The sequence below is a fragment of the Drosophila biarmipes genome, chromosome 2L (assembly GCF_025231255.1).
Source record: "Drosophila biarmipes strain raj3 chromosome 2L, RU_DBia_V1.1, whole genome shotgun sequence".
NCBI classification, from domain to species: Eukaryota; Metazoa; Arthropoda; class Insecta; order Diptera; family Drosophilidae; genus Drosophila; species Drosophila biarmipes.
Window position 1 is genome coordinate 3363645 of NC_066612.1, and position 25126 is coordinate 3388770.

Here is a 25126-nt window from a genome sequence, read left to right on the forward strand (position 1 = left end):
TAAAATATATACCTTAGGTTCAGGATACTTGTGCAAGAATTGCGCCACATATGTCATGATACTCTTCTCGTCCGGCTTGGGTACGTCCACATCCTCAGCGTCCAGGAGCTTGGCAATGCCCAGTTTGCTTTCGGCCACATCGAAAGCAGTCTCCAAGCGCTGACGGTTGCTGGTCTTCTTCAGCTCAGCCAAGTTGACCAGGTTCGCCTTGATGGCATCGATGAGGGCCAGGAAGGCGACGCCATCTCTCCAGCTGGCGCCGAAATCCTTCACCTCCACACCACTCTCCCTATGAAACAGAGGGATGTACATTATTATAGTTAAATATTTATAGCTTTTTGTACTCACTTTGGCAAGGCGTTGGTCACCCAGTTGAGCAGGGTCTTCCTGGCACCCTGCTTCCATTTCTCAGCCTTTAGATCGCCGTGCTTCTGGTTGCCAACACTGTCGAGGGAACTCACCGAACCGCCAATACCATGACCCAAATACTCTAGGTTGCGGCTGTTCTCCTCGATCTATGGCGAATACACAATCGTATTAATAAGAAATCCAAGACTTCCCGCATGCAATGCAATGTTTAATGGTTAAACTTAAGATATGGAAGTGCCTTAAAAGGTTTTGGCTACCAACTAAAAACGATTTTCTACCCATAAAAAGATATATGTATGAGGTACACACGACAAAACAACAATTACGTTCGACTTGGACCCACCTGTGGCGCATAATTTATAACTACTACTAAGTTTTTCCGCCTCTTTTTACGAAGCTTGTGTACGTTTTAAGATTATGATATCAATAAGAAGTATATAGAAAAGAAGGTTCATGGGGTTAATTAGGTTCAAAGTTTCAACAGAGTTTGTGGCATTTTGGACTTGGAGTGTACATCTCTACTGGTGGTAGCCTCGTGAGAAGGTGTACAACTAGCGACCAATTCTTGGTGGTGCTCTCAATTCGTGAACTGGTGCACTCGGTGTGTGTTATTCTAGAATTTAAGTAGATAAGCCTCCTTACCTGGAAGTACAAGATGATTGTCCATATCAAGCCCAGCACAACTGGTGGTCTCCCGTCCACCAGATCTGCGGGATTAATATTAACCAACTTGATCCGTTTGCTGGCCAAGAATTGCAGGGCGGTGTTGGCATTGCTGAGGAAATGGGGACGTCTCAGAACGCGGCCCTTCTCCACGGGCAGGCGTTCTCCAGACAGGACCTCCAGCAATGCGATTAGTTTAGTACCATCGCGTAAGTCGTTGATTAAGTCATCAATACGAAGCGGTGGAACACGCTGGAAGGGATGAGTAGATGTATGGATTAGAATGGGTTGTAATGGATAATAGATACGTTAATATATTTTCTACAAAATATTCAACAAATAGGTATAATATCATACCTTTTTAAAGTAGATGGAAGTGGTATTTCGATACCAGGTTCTCCAAAGTTATAAAATGGAGGTGAAAATATATTATGGTTTTAATCTTAACCCACAAAAGCACCACCTTATCTTGAGTGTAAAAGGAAAGGGTATTTTATTTTAGAGGTTTTTTTATAACGCTTTCTATGCTAACCCAAAAAGCACCATCAAAATACCCAATTCAAGTATTATCACTAACCAAAGTTTCTCCACTTATTTCCCTTAATTGTTTTAACTCGGTATCAGTTCTCTCTCTTAAAGAGGTCAAAGTAACCCAGACTTGCCCTAAGTGCTATTTGGTGGACTTTTAGCAGCATTTTTATGAGCATATTATGCCAGCATTTTACACTCATGGCTAAGAAAATATACAAACTTAATGGGCTGCAGCGAGCAGATTTAATGTTTCGCCTTTGAATGCTCACTCAGGTTTTGCATAAGTTTATTTTTGGGCAATCAATTAAATGCAACTCACGGAATCGCTCAAAATTAAGGCGCATTAAATCAATTAAAATAGTTTAAATTGCTGTTTGCTATTGCGATAATTTGCGCCGATACTCCAGTGCGAGCCAAGACAAATTGACAAATGGCACGAGCAGGCATTTAGCTTGAAGCCACCGCAAAAGATTACAATTTTAAGGTAATGCCATTAGGGCCGCGGCAACGGAAGTGGCACCAGGCAAACAAACAAACAAACAGGTAGGCAAACCAACAGAGCGGCGAAAATTCATTGTAATTGAGTGTAGCATTTAATTGAGCTTTCTTGTGGTTTCTGCACAACTTTATTCAACTGTTGCCAACATGCAAAGACAATGACAATGCTCGGCAAACTTTTCACAGCAAAAACTTTTCATTTTTGTGTGAATTCTCCTTCAGAACAGACATAGCGAAATCAATTTCAGTGCTTCCGTTTCCTGTTCCACTGGATACGCCTATCTTCTTTTTCCATTAAGTTCCGGACTTTATGGTGTCATAGTGCTTTATACAAAAAAAGTTTCTGTCTTTCCGCTGTTTATTTCGGGCTGACATATGTCATTACAGCCGTTGCCTGGGCGTCCCTTAGGAACTTAATTCTCCCCGAACATGACATCAAAAAAACTGGGTCTTGCCGGCTAATCGTCAAAGGGGTAACTTGCCTTGATCAGACCGCTGAGTATTATACTAACCCCCAGTTAGGTTGATATAAAAGTGGGTTGCAACCATACTTAAGTGCCTAAAATGTCCTAACAAGTCTTACAGGTGACAAAGACTTAAATATTTATGAAAACTATTATAATAACCCTTACTTAAGTTGATAAAAAGATAAGTTGGAACCATATTTAAGAGCCCTAAAACCAACTTTCCAACCAGTGTAAAAGGTGACGTAGTCTTACATATTTAACTGGTTTAAGTTCTAAGATCCTGTTGCTCGACATAAATTGTTTTTGGCAAAATAACCTACAGTTAAATAAATAAGTTTATAAGTTATATGATTCTACGATTGTGCCTGCTTTCTATATCAATTATATTTATGAGGAACAATCTTTCTCTTTGGTATTTATTTTATTCGGCAGAATAGGAAATATTCTTCCATAAAAAAGCCAACAACTAGTTTTAAAATTAAATTTATTTATGGCAGGTAATTTCTCCACAAACTATATAAGTCGGTCATAACCATAATCCGTTACTCTCCGTGATTCAGTGACTGGGAGGATTGTAAATCTTCGCCAATCTTCTCACTTGTCGCCTGTCCAACACAATTAGACGAGCACCTGACAAATGCTTCCAGCCACAGCTATCGCAGCCCACTTTCCCGCCACGAAATCCTTTCTAATTTAATAACCTCTAATAGCTTGATCCTTTCACTCTGGTTTCATGGTCCCCAAGACATAGTGTTCCGTGGGGGAGTTACGAACTGGAGGGCACGACTCGTGCCGGGGCGTTGCCATCAATTATGTCATAAAGAAATGAAAGCGAACTCGGGCTGTGGATGGGGCATGTGGGGCCATTCAAAAATTGAACATCCAACGAGATGTATGTCAGTGGAGACCCACCGCGCTGGTTGCGAAGCGCTTAAATTAATTCATAAATTTTAATCAAATTCTATGAAAAGCGAGCGTCCAGAGCAGGTTTTTGGGTCGCCAGCGCAACCAGCGATTCAAATATAAAAACCTCGTTCACCTTGAACTGAGCTTGAAAAACAAAACGAATACCAATCCAACAATTTTGGGCTGCCCCCATCTAATGCCTTTTCTCACTGCGGGTATGTATCTGCTGGATACAGTGTGGGGAAATGGAAGATGCCTGCTAATTGACGGGTCTAACGAAGCTTCAATAGGTAAAAACAAATTAAATAAATCACTTTTTATTAGCAAAGGCAGCTGTGAGTATTTATGACCACAGTGAGACGTGTCAAGCCAATCGTTGTGCAATTGCAATGGCAGCGCCAGCAAGTTTGCCCCGTCATTATGCACATTAAGTGACTCATTTGCATGTTGCATAACCGCGATGTAGATGTCGCATCTCCTCCGCCGGCTCCTGGGACGGCTGAAATGTGACTTCCATCAGGAGAGCCGAGCCCACGCATTCTTCAAAATCAATTCGGCCTCGCAGACGGAGACGGACTCGGAGTCCCTTGCATGTCTGCTGCTCCTTTTGTGTGCCACACGACTTCAACCGGCAGCCTTATCGAGCTGCACTCTCCGAGTCGGGGAACTGGTTTTCAATGGCTGCCCGGATTGGATTGTATGGAATAATTGCCGGCCGGCCGGCAACAGTATTTCTTACTTCTCGGCACTCCATGCACAGTATGGAAAAAAAGTTATAGCCTTCCAATATTAAAATAAAATAAAATAGAAATAAATAAAATACAAAACTTATGATATAAGTAAGGTTAATAAGCAAGAAACAATCCGGAGGAACTAAAAATAAAACTAACGAAGTTGTAACATTTTAATATTTATCTATTTACTAGGTTGAAGCAAACTTGCTAAATAAAATATATCTTTAGGAGAAATTATTATATTATACCTGACATCATAAATCATATAAAATCTTGGTTATAATTCTTAACTAAGAGATATTTAGAAGAGTTTTCTTCAAAAACTTGCTAGATTTTCTCTTTGTATTTAAAATCGATATATATATATTTTTTTATTTATAAAAGACAAAGATATGTTTTCAGTTGTAATATCTGAAACGTTAAACTTTTTTTTCATATATTTAGGGGTTAGTTAAATCCTTTACAAGACCTTGTAACCCTCAATAATACTATTAAAATGGAACAGCTAATTTATAAATTATTTTAAACCATTTCTTAGATAAACCCTCTAACAACCTTTTCATATGTTTTATGGCTCGAAAATGATTATCTTTTTTTCAAATTTCCAATTACTACTAATATTTTTCCCACAGTAGTGTGGGACGTAAAAAATTGCCGGCTCATGTCTGCAGATTGCCGTTGGTATTAAAAGATAACGCATTTGAGACACCAAGCGAAGCATGGCTCACCCAACCCGCGACTTTGGCCGGCGGACCGGGGTCTGAGAAGTCTGAAAAGTCAGAAAAGTGCATTAAATCACCTCCGTTCGGGACAAGAAAGTAAGTCAGTAGGCGTCGCGTGGGCTTCTTGCGGGCTAATGGCAATGCAATTGAAGCCACAGCCGATCCCCGCCAGAAACAGAAACGGAACTGCTATTAATGCAACTCTCTTCTCGGGCTGTTTGGTTAGACAGCCGTTAACTTCTGGCTCTCTTTGGACTTCCACCAACCACTTTTCTTTGCGATCTTTTTGCATTGTTAAAAGGCTAGAAAGCTGGAGGAATTTCCAGCATGGGCAGCTTATAAGATATTCTTGGAAGCTATCCAGCGAGGAATATGCTCAGACATGACAAATGTTTGTGCAGAACCTGAAGGCACATATTTACGCACATTTATGCTAATGACAGAAGTTGTGGGCTTTTAACATTCTGGCGAGGCCATAAGGTGGTCATAGAAGAGCAGAAAACCAGAGGAAAAGTTAATGAATTCCGAAGGTTAGGGATCTTTACCACATCAGTACAATGTGTTATAACAATTTTTTATTGTATTTAAAAGATCACACAACCACAACACAAGTGATTTAAGAAAGTTACGACTCCCTAGAAAATCAGTTCATTCCTTATTATATTTAACACAAAAATGTGTAATTAAAATATTTAACAAAAAAAAGTATAACATTCAAACTGCAACCGTCATAGATCAGGTTTTAAACTGTATTCACTGCCTCACTTGACAACGACCCAACCCAAAACAACCTTCAAATTTCACGCATTTCAAATCTGTTATATCACAATATCTCTGAGCAAACGCTTTTCGCTTATTATTCCATCATAACTACTCGACAAATAAAAGCTTAAATACGCTTATCACGCTTAATTTCCGATTTTGTATGCAGAGTGATGGACATGTCACGCCCCCTAACCCATTTAGGTTTTCGGGTACTTTTTGTCTAGTTTTTGGCAGCCCAAAAACCTCTCACGCTTGGGTTATCGCATGCAAATCTATATGCAAATTCCAATGCCACTCGGTGTAGACAAAATTCATTGGCACCGCGCTCCCAAGACGAATGGCCAATCGATTAAGACGTTCAGGGGCTTAGACACAAGATAGACTCACCTTCAGTAGGTATGAATTAATCCAATTAGTGAATGTCTTCTTCTGCACACGTTCTTGCTCCTCTGAAATTGAAAAAAGAGAAAAACAGGTAAAAGTCAGTAAATGGGGAAGACATTTCGTTCATTTGCAATTAATTGCTGGACAAGTGTCGGCAGCCGAGACGACAGAGACATAGAAGGCGAAAGAGATACATGACGATACTACCAAAGATACCGAAAGCAACCGATAAGATACATTTCTTGGTATGCGCAGGGTGTATAGTCAAACTTTTATACCAGTTTTTCGTTTTCATTTCGGTTGCGACTGCCTTTAAAACTGTTGTTTGCCTTAATTGAATTATCAGTTAAGCTGGTGTATAAGCCGAAATGAACGCGATGACATCATGTTTGTTTTCGCGATAATATCGCAAAAAGTTTATGGGACTTTTCTTTGAAGAAACCAAATGGAGTAAAAAATTAAATGGGCTCTATAAAGTCCATATGACTTCCATTTCATTTTTTAGCTACCCGAAAATATAATTAATTTTTCATTTGTATATTCATTTTCTAAGAATTCTCTCTGATGAATCACTTTAATAATAAAGTTTAAAATCCAAAGCTCATAAACAAAACACCGCAAAATCCTGCAATTTCATTGACCCTTTCCTTGCGTCAAAAGGTAGACCTCAAATTGTAAACACAAATTCTCGGATCGGCCAAGCCAAATATTCGGTCCGTTTTTTGTGTGCCTTAATTACCTCAATTTCATTCTTTAGCCGACAAATCGAAATAATAAACAAAGCGTTAGAAACATCAATTTGTAAACAATTATCAAAATATACACAAGAGAGCGAACGAGGAACGCATTAAGCAGAGTCATTATGGAAAAGTGCAGTCGAAATGGAAACGGAAAATGGAAAATGGTGGCCAGCAGCTGTCTGGGGAAAATCCCCACACCGCTCCCCACCAGCCCGAAAATCCAGCCCCTCGGGAGCTGAGCTCCCAGAATACTTGGCCCAGTGCGTGGTCTATCCGCCTTCTGGCTCTGGGCCAAAGGCATGCCAGCAACATGAGGCTAAAATAGATTTCCCGCAATAAATAAGAAATACTCATTTCTCGAAAATGGAAAACTTCTACAGTTGGACACGAGGAATGCTTGGAATAAGAATTATTACATAAAGTAGATTGACGGAGCCATGAGGCCGTCAAACGCCAGCCAATTATCAGGCCATTTACAAAGTAAGAACACACCACCAAATTGCAATAATTAATTTCAAATGGTCCCCTCAATGCCTTTCTCCTATATTTTCTAGAATTGAGTTTTCATTCATTTATTGCGCGGGCCGAGTGACGCAATTTTTGAAATGTTGACAAAAGATTATTTAAATAGAAATTAGTTCAAGGTTGCGCAATTTGCAAAGCAACCGAAAGTCGTGTGTACATAATATATGATAATCTTTCTAAAGCGAAATAAATAATTTAGCCAACACTCGGCAAAGGCAGAACCCACGAATTTGTGCAATTGGCTGAACTTGAGGCAAGGTAAAATACCGATTCCAACCTAATGGCCATTTTTATGGTTCCTTCAGACACTTTTAAAATGCTCTAATGGCTTGTAAAGATTCGATGTTGCAGGGTCCCACAATAAATTAACACAAATGTGGCACCTTTAAATCACTCGTTGGCAAGGAAATTTTGTAAATGCTTTGGGAAAATAAACAGCAAGTAGGGTGATTACATTTAAATTAAATAATAAATAATTAGAAATTGCCCAGTATTAGTTAATAATTTACATAACCTGTTAGGATCGTATATAACTACTAAAATCAAGCTGTTCTTAATTTAAAAATAACTCGTTTAAATTAATTTTATCATGATTTAAAAATTTTAATTTTGAACAACACATAAGCAAAGTTAAAATTGTAATTTCACTATAGTTTCCTTTAGATATATAATCTATTGTTGTTATCCCAAAATAATAAAGTTGTTTTGGCCGAAAACGTAAGACGCCTCTTCAAAGACTCGTTTAAAATAAACCTGATATTTTTGGTAACGAATCTCTAAATTTTTGCGAATATATTAACTCAACTACCGCACTTGGCAAACTGAATAAATTTTCTTTATAAAACTAGTTTGTTGGTCTTGGACTGACCAAAAATAAATGTTGATTACTTAAAATTTTAGACTGCTATAAATCTTGTGAATGTTTGTTAAATTGATTGCTGATAGCAAAAACATTTGCCAATAACTGCAAAGATAAGGAAAAAGTGCACTTGAAGTTGTGGGATCTGATAAGGCCTGTTCAACAATGTGGTGTGTATAATACGGGTCAAGCTAATCAAACTTTGTAGAACACTTTCTGAACCAGGGAGACTACGCAATTTAAATTTCAAAATAATAATAGCAACAAAATTATTATTCAGCAAATTTTATAACTATTAATTTATTTGTATATTTTTAAAATAATAATTAGAAAACATCAAATGATGTTAAAATAATATTTTTATTTCGGAAGATTGCTCGACAACTTTACTACTAATATTTTTAAAGTATTGTGTTTTTTTAAGTTTTTTATCACTTAAAAAAAGAAATTGTTTTATTTTTGGTATGATTATAGAGTAACCTATTTAAAAACCTTTCCAAAACTAAACTCATAGGCCCCAATTAAACGGAGGGCAATTATAATTCCCATACTCTAAGTGCTTTACCCGTTGACGAAATCGAACAGCAATATCAAAAGTAAAAGCATAGCGAAACGAGTTTGATTTTACACCGCATTATGCGTAAAACAATTACCAGGGGTAAAATCGGGCCAGGGAGTAGCGTTCAAGTTGAATGACTTCTCAGGTTCGTTAATTTCAATTTCCATTTCAATAATGATGCATGAAATGATGGCCAGATCCCCGAGGCAGTGGACATTATAGAATCTTCAGAATCGAAAACAGAGAGGTTCAACAGCGGTAAATTGTTTCTCCTCTTCTTTTCCAGTTTCGGCTGACGGTTCTTTTTTACTTTTTCTTATGAATGGTTCAGTCAGTCAGTGAGTTAATGATGGTGATTATAGTGATAAGTCGGGTGATGGTTATTTATGTGTATTTCGCTAGCTTTGCGGGTTAATGAGCGCGTCTTAAGCGTATTTCTCAGAAAATACTTTTGCGGCTTTGAATGAAACCTATGAGCTTTTCTCCCCGTTAAGAATGATCACCAATTACCAAAAGTACTAAAGGTCAGTCAGTATTCAGTCGGCCGTTCGTCTGATTTGGCCCAGTTACAGAACACAAGTAGCACAAGAAGAAGTGTTTGGTAAAAACACTTTATGTACTTTCACGCATAGCTGGTTGTTTGGGTTTCCCTACCAGAAAAACAAAAGAAGAACCTCACCAAATACGATAAATGTAGCTATACATTTGCATAAACAAAAGGCAATCGAATCGTTGGAGGGGAGTGTGTTTCAGTCCCGACGATATAGAGCATATGTTGGGCTTTTCAACGGAAGTGCGTGGAATCAAATGTTCTGGGTGGTACGGCAGGGGATTTCCGTAATGTAAAAACCGATGTTTATTGGCCTAATTATTTGGGGCACGACCTCTTGGTTAATATGGAAAACAGAAAATTCCAATTGGGAGCGTTAGAACTAGGAAAAACCTATTATAAACCCTCTGAAGAACTGTTATCTCATCCCAAGAGCCATTTCAATCGCACATTCCTTCCAAAACCCCCAAATCAGTATCTTGACTCACTCTACCTCGATTATACTAAAAAGTTCGTGCCACTCGATAAGGTTTTTGATATTATAATAAAGCAAACTACTCATACAGCTGACCTTCCCCGCGGGCAATCGACCATGTGATGATCCCTCCAGCATAGACTTTATGATTATTGTATCAACTGTTTGGATTTCGATTAATTTAAATTTAGATTTCAGCACGCAGCCCGGGGAAGCCAGTGAGGTGTGTCGAGCTGCACTTGTCGGTGTCACCTGCGGCGACAAGTGAGCAGCGAATGTGTCGGAGGAGGCCCGCATAAATTGCCTGTAGTCAACATGTGGAAGAGTCTTAAATGGCATTACCTAACTTTACGCTCCATTGAATCTGACGGGCTGCCAGCCCAAGCCATCCCAAGCAGCCACCCCCAACCCATTGGGCATTTCACAGCTACTCGAAAATATTAGATGCAAATACGATACGAGTACTCATACATATTCAGAGTCAAGTGGTTGGATTGCGTCATAACTAAGTGTATGTACTCTGTATGTTTACCATAATGTGTGATTGTTTATTTTTGTCATTAAAAGCGTTTAGTAAACCAGCAGATAGCGATAGCCAAATCTCAATGATTGAGCACCTAAAAACGCAGAGAAAACTTGAAAGCCAAAAAAGATAGTTCGTTTCTCCCAAAGAAGCTATAGAAGAGATCTTCAAAAGAACTGCCCACGAGCAGAGCTGAAAACTGAGGAGAAGGCAGCCACGAAATTAAGAATTTTTAATTTCTTTGGCCACATGAGCCACATCTGTAGAGAAATCCCCTCCCACATGAGAAGAAATGCCAAAATGTGTCTACTTTGTGGGTTCAGAGCATACTTCAAGTTCGTCTTCGTATTGTAAACTTGATTCGCTTCTCAATTTACAAGCCACAGCTCGAGTTTCATTGGGAGGCGCCAACTCTCTGGACCGCATTTCGGGCATCAATTAAAAGCCGCTCAACTACATGCCCTATAAGTATTACAACTGACAGTCAGTGACAACGGTAGAATCAGTAAATAACCCAGCGATGATCTCAGTTGTACGGCTGCTGTTCGGATACAATGACGGACTGATGGGATAGCACTTTGTTTCGAAAACATTTCCAATTCCATTGATCAAATATCTCCCATAAATCATATTAAAAGCCAAATTCGTCTTTGAAATGCGGCTTGATGAGGCTCAATGGCTGGTATACCGCAAGCTACATCATGAATATTGAAAGAGTTGCAGGTTTTGCTTTTTGCTCACCCTTTAAAATATCATTAATGATAATTGCCGTGAAAGTGAGGACACGTATTGAAACCAAGTCAAAAGCCAGCAATCAATAGTTTGCCCTATACTATGTATCCATGTGACTGTCATCAATTAGTGAACGCTTGACGTACTTTTAGCTGGTTTATAAATTTATAAAGTGCTGTCCCCGTGTCGGTATGTATGATATGATATGATGTGATGTACATAGAGTGTGTGGATGGGCCGCCAATATAGTTATATGGCACACATTTGGGGCGCATTTTAGCTGCTTTGTCAAACAAACTTATCGAGGCAGTCGAAAAGCTTGCAGGAAACACGCAACATCAAAATATTTGACAGCGAGCCGTTATGCTGACACTGACGATGATCCGAGAAGAGGAGAAATAATACTTCAGCTCACGCAAACTGTATCTATGCTCACTAATTGTCAGATGAAGACATCCAACTATTTACGGTTTTTTTGAGATAGTATCTCGGAGATACCCTTCGAAAGTTGGTGACTAAGACTAATACAAATACAATAGAAAGCGATTTAATATTACATAAGCCATCATATCTACTAATGATCCTTCAACATATTCCAACCGTCCTATCCTATAGAAACCTATTAATCACCCATAAATAAAACAACCCACAGAAACCTCTCAGCTAACATGAAAAATCAATTTCCATAAAATATTCTTCATGCGAATAGGACTTTCCCCCGCTAATCATCGTACATATATTAAAGATAATGCACGCAAAATGCTCACATATTAATAGTACGCCCAACCTGAAAATATTTGCCCATGCCTATTTACACTGTGTACCGTCAAGTGCAAGCCGAAAATTGCGCCAGTCATTCGGGGGACAAGCTGTTCGATCCACTCAGATCAACATTTGCGAGGAGGCAGGAGACAGACAGCCCGCCAGACACTTAATTGGTTGTTGTGCTTAACATAATAACAGCCGAGGAGGTCACATAATAGCACCAGCCCCCCGTCACCGTCATCCTCGACCTGCTCGGGGGGTAGTTCGAGTGCTTTTGGCTGCCAATAAATTCCCGTTTCGACCCGGCCCAAGGAAAGAGGTAACAAACTGCTTGCCAACAGCCGACGGGGCGAATACATAACAAACGCACTGTGCGCCAGTATATAAATAATACAAATCGCCAGATAGTCGGGGAGTTCGGGGTGCGACCAACCGACCGACTGACTTATAGCGACACCCATAGGAAAGCCTGCCAGCGAAACAAGTTAAAGTTCGAATTTCTGCGTCTCAAACCGTCGGATGATGTCATTTTGGCCGTTTTTTATCGATTGCTTTTGTGTAATAATTAATTAAGCATACAAATGTCTCTCGGCACCAGGTGTAACCACAAAGTGCCGCCGACTGACCTTGGGAACCCAGAGAATCTTCTAAGAATACCTTTGCCCCTTATATATAGGGTATCGTTTTCTCAACGGGAAATTACTAGGCTTTTCTATTTCCGTTATCTGGTTACCTCAGGTCTCAGGGAGTATAAACTTGTTCCAGATAAGATCTACCTCAAAGTGGGTAAAATGGGGGATTACCTTGGTTTAATTGGGGAAGATAAGGGCACAAGGAATGCGGTCTTAATAATTAAGACCTGGAATAAGGGGCTTTTCAATTGCAAGTGAAAAATAATACGAGTTCGAAGTTTAGAATTTCAGGTATTTTAAATTTTATTTAAAGACCAGGAGTCCCAAACATATTTTTTATTTAAGAATTAAATACATTGCTGTTTAAACACAGACTTTTTAAGAAGGTTTTCCAGCATATTCTATATAATATCACACACAGTGTTATAGAAAATAACCTTTTCTTATAATAAGAACAAATTTAAAAAAAATGTATAAGCTGATTTTCAAAATTATGAAGATTCCGAAATTTTTATCTCCTAAAAATACAAAAATATTGGAAAATCTGACGACCTTTTAGCATTTTCTTTCACTTTTCTTAAACAAAACCTAATCAGCTGTTATCCTATCCCTAAACCTATCCATTCCTAGGTATTCCTAAACTTATCTAATCCTGAGTACTGCATAGGTATTTTCTATATATATATATAATATACACTAAATCTCATCCCGACTTTTACCTCGTTTCTCCTTGATATGGCTGTCGTACTGGGAGTTGCTCCTGGCGTAGTTGATGGACGCCATGGTGGACTGGAACTCGTGGTACTCCTGGTCGCTGGGTGATTCGTTGCTGCGGCCACTTTGCGTCGCCAGAGTCTGATTATCCTGGCGCAGACTCTTGCTGAAAGTGCCGACGCCGCTGAGGGCGTGGGCAGCGGATGCGGATGTGGATGCGGATGGGGTCACAGATACGGATTGGGATGCCGGGGTGGTGGGTCGCGTGGGCGTGGACACAATCACTATGCTGCTGGCCGGTCGGCCCTCGGTGTCCGAATCGTTGTCGATATCTAAATCGTTGTTCCCGGCACGAATTTGCGACGAGATATCCCTATTCCCGGCGAGAACCGGCGACGTTTCAATCAGTTTACGCGACGTGGACGAGGAGTGCGAGGACGAGGTGGACTTGGTCGTTGTGCTGGTTATCGTTTTGTGGCTTACAATTTTCCGGGGCTCTTCCGTCGAAGAACCGCGCAATTGGCACGTTGCAGCTGGACTAACTTGAGTTTTCGGACCCGCTTGCGGTTGCTCCTTCGTGCCAATTGGCGTGGATGTTAGCATTGTCTTCGTGGTGGTGCTCCTGGCCAGGTCTAAGTCCCTCGGCCTGGGCCTTTGGGGTGTCAGCTCCTCGGGGGTGGCAGGTGTGTGGTTGCCACCGCCCACCTGGACAGTTGTTTGCTGGTACAAACGCCGGCGGGGGTTGCTACCGCCGACGGTAATGTCAATGTTGCCGGTTGCCATGGCTGCCATGGCTGCCTCCCTGCCAAACGAGTCGGTCTCGTCCCTCTGCCGGGCGAGGTCCGCCTCGGTTAGTTCACTTTCCTGCTCCAGTTTGATCAGTATCCTTCGTCCGCCGGCGGTCAGGTCCACGCTCCTCGGCGGCGTCACACTGGACCGCTCGCTGGAGTAGCTGGAACGCGACCAGGACGGGGAGTCCCTTGGCGAAACATAGCCCTCGCCATGGCGGTAGATCTTCTCCTCGGCATAGCCGCCATCGCTGGTCATCGAGGAGGTGATGATGGTCCTCACGCCATCCGCAGAGGGCACCTCTCGCACGGTTCGCTCCCCCTCGAGGAAGCTCTCCAGCTCCCTGAGCTCCTTCTTCTTGGTCCTTCGGGTGGTGCGAAGGGTCACATTGAACGGCGCCAGGTGCTCCTCCACATTGCCCTGCTCGGCTCCTGGACTCATGCGACTGGTGGTGCGAAGGGTGACGTTGAAGGGACTCGGCACCTGGTCACTGGTGACCTCCACTCGCCGCGGCGGAGTCGTGTGCCTCAGCTGCACCTGCTGGAAGGCCAGCTTGGCTGCCTCCGCCTCGGCCAGGCCGCGTTGTCGCTCCTGGCGCAGTCGCCGCTCGATCTCGTGGACATCTATCTCGAAGGGATTCTCGGCATCGTACTCGTCCTGGTCGTCGCCCAAGCGCAGCTCATCGGAGCTCTGCTCGGCGGGCCGCTTCCCGGGATTGGAGCCATCCGACCAAACCTTTTCGTACTGGGCCACCTTCTGGCGCAACCTCTGGTGATTGGGCGAAGGAGCAGCTGCCTCCGAAGCAGGCTCCTGCAGGACAAACTCCTCCACATTGGAGCTACTCGAGGTGGTCAGGGAGGTGGTGATGGTCTTCATGTACGTCCTCGTCACCGTCGACGTCTCCAGCTGTTGGCTCTCCTCCTCCTGCACTCGCTCTCTCGAGGACTTCTGCTCATGCGCACGGCGCCGGCGAACAGCTGGAACTGGAGGCACGTCATCGCCTGCTCCTGCTCCTGCTCCACCTCCTCCCCCGCCGGCATCTATGGATCCTGGTCCTCCACTATCAGCCATAATGGCTTTGATTTCGCTAATAGACCCTCGTCAAGCCAAATTGTCATCGGTTACGAGTTTTTCGCAGCCCAAAAACCAGCCTGTAGGTTTGTCCCTTCTGCTCCCCTTCCACTCCTCTCCCTTCCTTGGATTTTCCACCAAATGCAGAATTGATTTTTCTCACGCAACGCACTCACACACACACACACTCGGTGACTTTTCACCGGATTTTCCTTCGAACAACCCTTGAATGGCCTTCAGTCTTTTGATTTTCGGCCCACGTAATTCAACTTTAATTTGCCTAAAAGCAAATACACACGCTTCTTCTTTTTATGAGGTGTATTTAACACTCGAAGCTTTCGGGTTTTGGGATTTCACGAGGAGACACAATGCCCAGCCTGAGATAATCTCACGCGGTTGGGCCAGAAAATTGGTACTCCTCGCAATTCTTCTCACTGCCCGCGAACAAAGATTCGAGAATTGTGTGTGTCTTTCGGTTTCGGGGTTTCTTAACTTGGTTTCTGCTCGGCCTGGTGGGCAGCCGGCTGTATCACATCACTTGCCCGGCGACTGTGTCGCTCCGCGATTCCAATCCGCTGTCGTAGAAAGCCGGTTCGATACTGAGCCCAGACCCAAAGGCGTTCAATGCGCTACACCTTGTCCAGTCCAAAAAACGCGAGAGCAGAGGTGGCTCGGCTCTTCGCACATGGTAATCGTAGTAAAGCTCATGTTTCCAGAGTCTGTGCTCGCCGACTCGATGTGTGCTGGTATTTTTCAAATGGAGAGTGTGCCTCGCAGACCCATACCGAAATCCCCGAGAGAACCGGAGCCGAAGAGCGGGCGCACGCAGTGCTTTCGTACTTGCTTTTGATGGATGTTGTTTACCACTCCGGCACGTACTCACCGAGTTTGAACCGACTGGTTGTTATTATTTGGGGTCAGTGGCGCAGTAGCCGGCTTTTTCCAAGGGGGGTGAGTGTGTCTTGGATGAACAGTTTGGGGTTCCAAGTAGTACAATGCAATTCTAGAAGGTGGGCTAGCTTAACTTTACTTAACTACTTCTTAGGGCTTAAATACTCCTATATCTTATTATTTTTTTATTTTGGATCTTATATCATATAAGTTTTATATGTACCAATTGGTTTTCATACAAAAAGACAGTAGATCAAAAGCATGCTTTGTCATAAGCACATTGTACATCCATATGTAGATGGTAGGTCCTAAGTATTTAACATATTTCAAAGTTAACTAACATTATTTTCCATATTATAAAGGAACATCTTTTTATCTTGTATTTCTAAGTATTTCCTTTATAATTAACCCATAAAAATTAAATACAAATTGCATTTTTTAACGACGCAAAAAGCTCAACCCCTTGGGGTGGTAAAATTTAGAGTGATAAGCGTACCTCTATTGAGAGTCCCTCGCGGTCTCTCTGAGAAACCCAGTTCTCCGCATTTCTCCCAAGCTCTCTCCGGAGATTCGCCCTTCTCCGCATGAATGGGTGGCACTTAAGCACTTGGCCTGTAATCGTAAACCCCTTACCTTACACCTTTACTACGGCCTGACCTCATGGAGCGTGAGAAAATATCAATTACACAGCCCTTGGCCGGTGGTTGTTTATGCCTCTAAGTACGGATTATTGTAAACAGCCACCCTGGGGCACTGGATCGTTTTACAAACACTTACTACTGAAAATCTGGAATCGAGAGAGACCCAAAATATGGGTCAGCGCAGGGCAAAGCTCAACTTGCAGCGGCCTAGTGAAAGCCATTCATAAATTCAAGCCCAAACAAATGTATCTCATAGCTTACATAATCACAACAAAGAAAGAAACAAGTTTGCCGAGGTTTGTTTTTCAAAACCAGACTAGCCTAATGACGTCACGGTGCGGTGATTGCATTGCATCTGATATTTCTCTATGTTTTATTGTTGTCACGCCGAGAAGTTGGCCCTGAGATATAAAGTTGCACTTCAAATGGCCTAAAGCAATTTGCTGGCAACGCAATTCAATTTGTTATGCATAGACAAATTCTAATGCCGAACTGGACAAAGGTCGGCGGATTTTAATTAAATCGAAAGGGGTCCAATGGAATGATATTTTCATAGATCCCATTAGATCTGCTATAAATATTTTTGCATCTTTAAGATACTTCGAATTCCACAATTTCTTTTTAGAATTGTTTTCTTCAGTTTTTTAAGTTGTACTACCCTTTAAAATTTCATTTTGTTCTAAGACTTCATGAATAACTAAAAAAGATTAATAAGAAACTGCAGATCCTATGGAATGTCACATGAAATATCATGTTATATTGGAAAAGCTAGGAACCATCTATGTACATATATACCAAAAGTAATGATTAATGAATTCCCCAACTTCATATTGTTTCTTGAATAAAAAAAACTTTTTAAGATTTATAAATGGTATTACTCCTTAAAATGTTCTGTTGATAAGAAGTCACCATACCATACCATACCATACCATGTACTGATCAAAAGTAAAGAACCACTATACCACTACTTGAGATATCAATTAAAACCCCAATATGTATCTATCAACTGAAGGTAAAAGGTGAGTAAGCTAAATTCGAATTCCTTTTTCAAAAATAAAAAGGTATATATATATCTTTCTTTCTTTTTATAAATGGTAATACCCCTTAAAATGATCTGTTCCTAATAAGCCCCCTTACCATCTCTTTATTCTTAGCCCGAATCTCATGGTAATGATCCACACACTAGACCACCACTTGAAATATCATGTAAGATTGGAATATGTGAGGCACATCCATAAACCCCAAGTAAACACTGGTCTCCGAAAAGGCAACAAAGTGGCGCCTTCTCGAGAGAATCCACATGTTCAATTTTACTTCATAGCATAATTTTGTTTACGAGCTTCCCTGGCTGTGAGCCACTGTGCGGGCTGTAAAATTGTTGAGTGGCGGCCACTCGAAAGGCCATGAGTAACTCGGTTGTAACTTGGATATGTGAAGACATGGATTCCCATTAAAGAAACAAGAAATTACAAAGGGAGGAAGTGGCTTTGACTTGCAACAGATGATGGTGTAAGTCTACTTTAATCATCACATAATTCGTTAAGATTTAATAACGAACTAAGCATCATTTGTTGAAGATTTCCGAGTATATACACAAATCATTCTCGTTTTGATTGCCTTGAATATAGTCTCCTGATCCAGTTGCGCATGTATCTATATGAACAGCAGTTCCTAATTTTAGACCTTCTATATTTATATAGATCTCCAGCAGCCAATTGGACTTTCGGGCAAACATTATTTCGCATAAACATTGGTTTCCGCTCTCGGAAGACTCGACTTTCGGCACTTTCAGTGCTATTTCTCTTTTCCCCATTTATATTTGATGTTTCCTCATTTATTTCACACCTAGCCATAAAGTTGCCCTGCTTAATGGCAAGGCAAACGCACAGAGCTTCTTGGTCTTCAAATATTGACTTCAAGACTTCAAGGCAGCCCAATCGATTCTCTAAACAGAAATTCATCTATGAGAAGAAGCTAAATAGATATTTTTTAGCTTCGGGACATTAGTCATTTCGAGGGGCAATTAAGAGACTATGAATGCCTTTCAGGATCAGCCAAGAAAGTTTATTTGCTCAAAAATTAAGCTACGTAAACGATATAAACTATTAGCCATAAATATTTGAGTGCACATACTTTTAAGAAATGACGAGGCTCGCAAAAGGCAAAAAGCAATTAAAAACCAAAAAAAATAAAAGAGAACTCGGCAACTGTCAACAATTTTGATTTGTTTGAATTGAGGCATTTGCATATGTCTAGATATCATCATCCATGCCCGATTTCTACGTGCGAAAAATGATAAAATTAGTTTCGAGAATGCCGTATTTATAGCTATTATACATCTGCGTACAGAACCAGATATATGTAAACTTCTCATATGTTTCCCATTTTGCGAAGGCGCGTGGGAGTCCGCCGAAACGTTTATTGTAAAATATATATTTGCAACAGAGAAGAATAAATTAACAGACACTCTGATCAGCATTTCGATATTCCTTTTCTTCGGATTTTATTGTCTAGAGATTTGTTTTATTATATAATATAGGTAAATTAAGGCTGTCAAATAGATCACAGATAATAGCATTAAAACATGACAGGGGATTACAAGTTTTACTTCACAGTTTATGATTATATTTTTATTGCAGATATATTCTGCTACTCAATGAAATCAAGTTAAAGTAACCTTAAAACATGCCTTGCGTATAGTTGCAAAGATTTATTGGAGGTAATTAATCATTTTTATTGTGGGAGAACATCAATACACGTTTTTCAGTTTAACTTAAATAAATAATGACCATTTTGTTTAGCCGGATCCGAAAGTTTTCCCAAACATTTACGAAATACAAATATTTCCTCATAATTAAAACCACAATGCCCATAATTCGTTTTCTTGTAAACTTTTCGTGTATTTTGAAAATATACAAATGCAATCCCAGAAAAACGAAGCCAAACGCAACAGCTGAAAATCCCAGAAAACTCTAAAAACTCTATTTTTAAACGCATTTCTCGCCGTGACAAGACAAGTTCGAGTAGAGCGAGCAAAAAAAAATAGGAAAGGAAATAACTAACAAGAAAAACGCTGCTAAATTTGAAAATAAACCAGAAAGCAGGGCGAGAAAATTGGACGAAAATAGCACAGACCGTCCCTTGAGATACCTATTTCATGCCAAACAAGCGCCCAAAAATAGCTTAGCCCAAAACTGAACCAAGATGCAGCCAAGTTTTCGTTTCCTTTCGGGTGGGGGACAACTGTGGGCCCAACAAGACAATGGGAATACAATCAGACGGGCCCAATGCAGTGCAGATATAAATAAAGTAAAACAGCGAAGCCATTTCCTCTGTGACATCAGCACGGAGCTGGCATCATCGCCACCATTGGAACATGAAAAGGCAATCGCATTCGCATTCGCATTCAAAGCACTGCGTTGTGCTTCAGTCTATGAACAACTTTTCCGAATAACCTCATAGTCGGGTCTATAGTCTACAAAAAGTGATCTCATTGGCCGTTCCACTCATCAGCTAAGTACGCCTAACAAAAGGCTCGGAATCGGAAAACCTCGCCTATCAGCTCCACACAAAGTGTGATCGCACGCCAGTCAATTAATTACACTCGACTTGTGCCGGCCATTGTGGCCAAAAGGAAATCCGATTTTCCTTGGGTGTATGGCCAGATATTCAATTTAGATATGTACTTTAAGGCCGACAAGGTTCGGAACCTAACGAAAAGAGTATCAATTTTTGGTACAAAATTATCATCCATCCCCTTTAATTAGAAAAATGCTACAGCAAAAGATCTACAAAAATACGAACACTAATATGCTACCTTAAAAGAGCCAAATATATTTAAATATAATATTAAAATCATATAAAACTGGTTCCTTTATTAAAGCATTACAAGCATTTAAAATATCACAGTTATATCAGGAAAGGTTTTATTTTGTCAGATATAATTATAATAATAATTGTTAAAAAAAAGATTAAAAAAGATATTATGTTATTTTTAAATCAAATAAAACTAGGAGAATAAAAGCCCGCTTATCATTTTATATTAATAAATGTTATAATATATTTTAAAACACAAATTCCTTTTACCTTTCACATACAATTATTTTCCAGTAAATAAACAATAAAATAATTTGTGAACCCCTATTAAATCTGTTAAATTTATAAATTTTTATGGGACCTAAAACATTTTGGAAACCACTCTTACCTACCAAAGCAAACCTCTAGTGATACCGAAAGTGTTAGGCTATACAAATTACCAAAGTAAAGAATTAAATTGACTTGGCAAACATTTTGGTGGGTCCAACCCTCAAAAGTGCAAAATATTAAATAACAGATTATCTCATGCTCAGCACTTGTGAATCGTTAGAAGGCACACATAAGTACAAGTACAATCTGTGTGTGTGCACAACAATTCATCGATTCATTTGGCATTCGGCGTGTTTGCTCCCTATTGGCGATTGCAATTTGCACGATTGCCAAAAATTGTATTTTCCGCTTCCATTTTGGCGACTACATTATGTCATTACCTTTGGTAAAGGCACCAAAATAGCGCAAATAATGCTCGAAAGGCACTTCGAACCGGCGAAAGGTGAAAAATGGCCAAGGAATCTGGGCCATAGTCTACTTTCGAGCGATGATGTCAGGAGTGCGATGCGGATCGCCTGGGTGATACGGACGATGGGGAACGTGGGACGCGGCTGTCTGGGTCAAGTTCGGTTGACATTTACATTCGCTTTCCCCAGTGGCACTCGGAAAACACAAAGAAAACACTCTGATTCAACAAAGTTCAATGCTTTGCCAAGAGAAAATCAAATATTTTACACGTTATGTGTGTGTTGAAGGGGCGTCCAAGTTGTCACCTTAAAAAATTCTAGCATCCCGCTGACTCAGCTGCACTGGGAGATATCGTAGTGCAACATCCTAAATATACTAAAATTTTATTTTTTTAATTTAGCTAAAGGAGCAATAATCAAAGTTTTCCTAATAAAAGTGAAAGCTACTATATTAATAATGAAAAAAATGAAGTTTAAAAATGATTAAATGGTAAAAAATCCAATGTTCTTGGTCTATTCTTTATGTTAACTCAAATTACATTTTATAATTCTAGTTTGTGAACCATATTTAAGATTTATAAGATAACAAAACCAAATAAAATATTCAGTACTTATAAAATTGGGAAAACTATTATTTTCGCCCAATAGTTTCTTGTCAAACTTTATTTCTTAGATTAAAAAAATAACTTTTTTAACAATAAATTATATTAAAAATACCCAGAAAAGTGGAACAACTAGTAATTGTACCGGTTAATTTTTTCCCCAAATCAGCACCTTATAAAGGATGTCGTCCCCCACTCACCTTGCAACTGCAATATCGTCATCTGATACTCGGCAAGCTTCTCGTCGACGTAGTCCTGCGACTGGTTCGCAATGATCTCGGCTGTCGAGGGACCGAACTCCTCCTCGTCATCGTAAATCACGTAGGACTTAGGCTGCGGAGGCTCCAGCGGCACGCCCACGAAGTCGATCTGATCCTGGGCCAGTCCGTGTCCTGCGCCGTGTTGTCTCGGTTGTGGTGGGATCACCGGCGCCCCCTGCTGCTGCTGGTGGTAGAACTGCGGCGGCGTGGCGCCCAGCGGCTGGTACTGGTGGTGCGACAGCGGCGTCTGCCGGTTGCTGTAGTTGAAGTCCGAGCTCGGCGTCTGGCAGACGATGGGCGAGGGCGTGGGCGACAGCTGGAAGGAGCTGGTCGGCTGGGCCCCGTACGAGTTCTGGTGCTGCAGGGGAGCCGGTCGGAAGGGGCGTGGAGCCGGCGAGGGTCCGCCCCCAGCGCCGTAGTAGCCCCCAGGAGCAGGTGCCGGCTGGTAGGGCGCCGGTGATTGGTTGCCACCTGGCCACTGGGGCCGCGGATGGGGTATATTGTTGCTCCCGCGCTGGCCGCGCACCTGGTTGAGTGGCGCCGGCGACATGGCGTGGCCGTAGGGACGCGGTCCCGAGATTATGGGCGGCGGACTGGGCGCCGTCGTCCACGGCGAGGGCGGACGGTACAGGAAGGACGAGGGCGACGGCGAGGCGGGGTTGTGGGCGCGCGGATTCCAGCCTCGCGGTCCATTCCCGTACGGCGGCGGTTGCTGCCCGGACATCTTCGCGGCACTGGGGTCAGACGGTCGAGATCTTGGGGCTTGGTTACTTCGAATCTACGAGCGGGGTGGCTACTGTTTCACAAAGACTTTTGGACGGGGTTGTGGGGCTTAATTTAACATATTACACTGGCGGAGGAGGAATTTGAAAATATTAACACTTCTTTTTATGACTTATTTAAGGTTATAAGATAATGAGTTTTAGGTTTTTTTATATTTTTGTCGGCTATACAGAATTTGGTTTGATTTTAAGGAACTTAGTTCTTAAGTTATTAGCTTGGTTTGATTTCAAGGAACTAAATCCATAAGTAACTTTCAAAAGCAGGCCATATTTAAATACTTTAAAATTTAATATACAAAACCATGAACTATTTTACACACTCAAGGCATATATAAACATTTGAACGTAACATTTCTTGGCATACTCTCCCCCAGAATCATAAATCATCCTTCTTCATTAGCCAAAACAATCACCTGAACAGCCAACCCAATTATGTCAAGTGGCCAGAAGAATAAAAATAATAATAGACACAAATAAGTCATGACCTATTCTCGAAAACGGGTAGCCGACTATTTCACCAGACTACGCACACAGTGAGATATAGATGCGGTGGCCAGATATAGGTTCCGACGGAAGTGTCGGGGCATTTGGACCATCTTTATAAATGGGGCTGACGTGAGTGCCACGTCTCCGAAGAGCGCTTTTCGGCGCACAAACATCTATTTCAGCTGGTTGTCACACATATTAGTGGAAATATATATATGATAAACTACAATTCATGGGTTCATACCACCATTATGCTGCCGATCGAGAGGGGCGGCCAGGAGGAAAGTGGGCAGTTGGGGATTAGTGCTGTCAAAATTGTTTGAAGGCCTCAAAGTCTATGATATATGCCGCGCAGAGTGTGTGCGGAGGCCTTGGAAACGTCTCAGAAATCATTGATTTCGAATTGGATGCTGCGTGAAAGTGAAATTAGCTGAATTTCGAAAACATTCTGTACCGAAAGGAAATTTAAATAATTGTTTTCCAAGTGAATTGTGTTGAGCAAATAGTTTCGTTCGTTTGGTAAATAAATTGAAACTGACAAAATAAACAGGCATTGAGATGGCAGAATAAATGTGTTTTAAATAAATAATTCAAAGCTGTGTTAGAAAAATAGAGAATTTAATTTAACACAGATTTTGTACGACAAATAATCGTAGAGATTTCTAAATCAAAAATTAAAAGTTTTAAACCGCATTGGATTTTAAACCATTGCCAGAAAAAACTAACATATTTAGATTAATTTTGAAAATAATATCATCATGCGAAATATTTTCTAGTATTTAAAATAATTTTGCATAATTTTTTAAATTATTTTAAATACCTTATAATTATTAAACTGATTCTAAAAAGAATATATCCCTCTTTGATTTAATATTTATAAACTGAATTTATAATTGATAAATAAATTACTTTTTTTTAATTATTAATTATTAATATTTTTAGAAATTGAAGAATGTTTTTCAAAGCAAATGCAGCTGGTTACTCATATCCCGCCACCACTGTTCTCATATCTTCTAGAATTCATCTTAAATTCTTCCCGAATTTCGCACAGCTCTGTAGCCAAGAAATGTTCGTCATCTGCTTTCAATATTTCAGTTCCTTTATGGATTCTCCAAAAAAACAACCCGAAAACTGCACAGTGTAGGCGGTTGGGTGGTGTAGTTGTGTATATCGGTGGATCAGTCCACCATCGGCACCACTTAAAAGCACACGTCCCCCAATCCCGATCGCACCACCGCGACGGGGAAAACTCATGCAGACTTTTCAGACTTTTCACTTTGCGGCGGCGGCCGTCGGTTGTTGGTTGCTTTCGAATTATTCAAAAATAGAAATGAACTCAGTTCGTTAAACTTTCGGCTGTTCGGTGTGGTCGGAGGAGACCACGCCGCGGGCAGAGATGCAGCCCCGCGTGCTTCACTTGTTCTGGGGTCTGGTATGGGACCACTTTTAATTGCCATCCGCTTTACGGGATGTATCCCTCTTTGATATCCAGGCCATCGACCATGGAGCACTATTCCAAACTCTTTGCGTTCATTTTTCTCGCACCGGAAAACGTGGAAAAACACGTTTTTCCCTCTTCCAAAAAGCACTTCACTGCCGATTATGTAATCCTTGGAAAATTGGGCATTTCTTTGGGCTCTTGCAATGGGATCTTAATAGCACACATGGTCAGCGCCAATTAATTTGTAGCATTACACACCGTAAATTCGCTTTGATTTTACACCAGAATTCTTTGCGCGAACAATTCCAATTTCAACTTCTATATATGCGTATATATAGAGGCGTGTATATATGCGTGGATGGCAGGAAAGAAGACTTTTCGATGAAGAACTTTAGATGTTGCAGAGGAAGAACCGAGAACAACACTCGACGAGCACGAAACACTAACTGAATGGGCTCCCCCGGCGCCAGGAGGCGGCACGCCGATCTTTGGGGGAA

The 25126-nt window shown here is 41.0% G+C and overlaps 1 protein-coding gene across 26 annotated transcripts in view; it reads right to left on the reverse strand.

The window, feature by feature from the left end:
* LOC108028949 (muscle-specific protein 300 kDa) overlaps positions 1–25057 on the reverse strand; it is a 108203-nt gene extending 83146 nt beyond the window's left edge. For 13 of the 26 annotated variants that reach the window (XM_050885716.1, XM_050885715.1, XM_050885724.1 and 10 more), the window contains exons 1-6: positions 13119–15570; positions 6043–6104; positions 1012–1284; positions 713–766; positions 349–515; positions 13–289 (exon numbers count right to left, since the gene is read on the reverse strand). In XM_050885716.1, coding sequence (XP_050741673.1) covers positions 13–289; positions 349–515; positions 713–766; positions 1012–1284; positions 6043–6104; positions 13119–14973 — 2688 coding nt within the window. In that variant the 5' untranslated portion in view covers positions 14974–15570. Of the gene's footprint in view, positions 1–12; positions 290–348; positions 516–712; positions 767–1011; positions 1285–6042; positions 6105–13118; positions 15577–21860; positions 22771–24887 lie in introns of those variants that run through there. The other 13 variants (XM_050885732.1, XM_050885731.1, XM_050885730.1 and 10 more) reach the window with 7 other exon arrangements.
* Between the last annotated feature and the right edge of the window lie 69 nt (positions 25058–25126).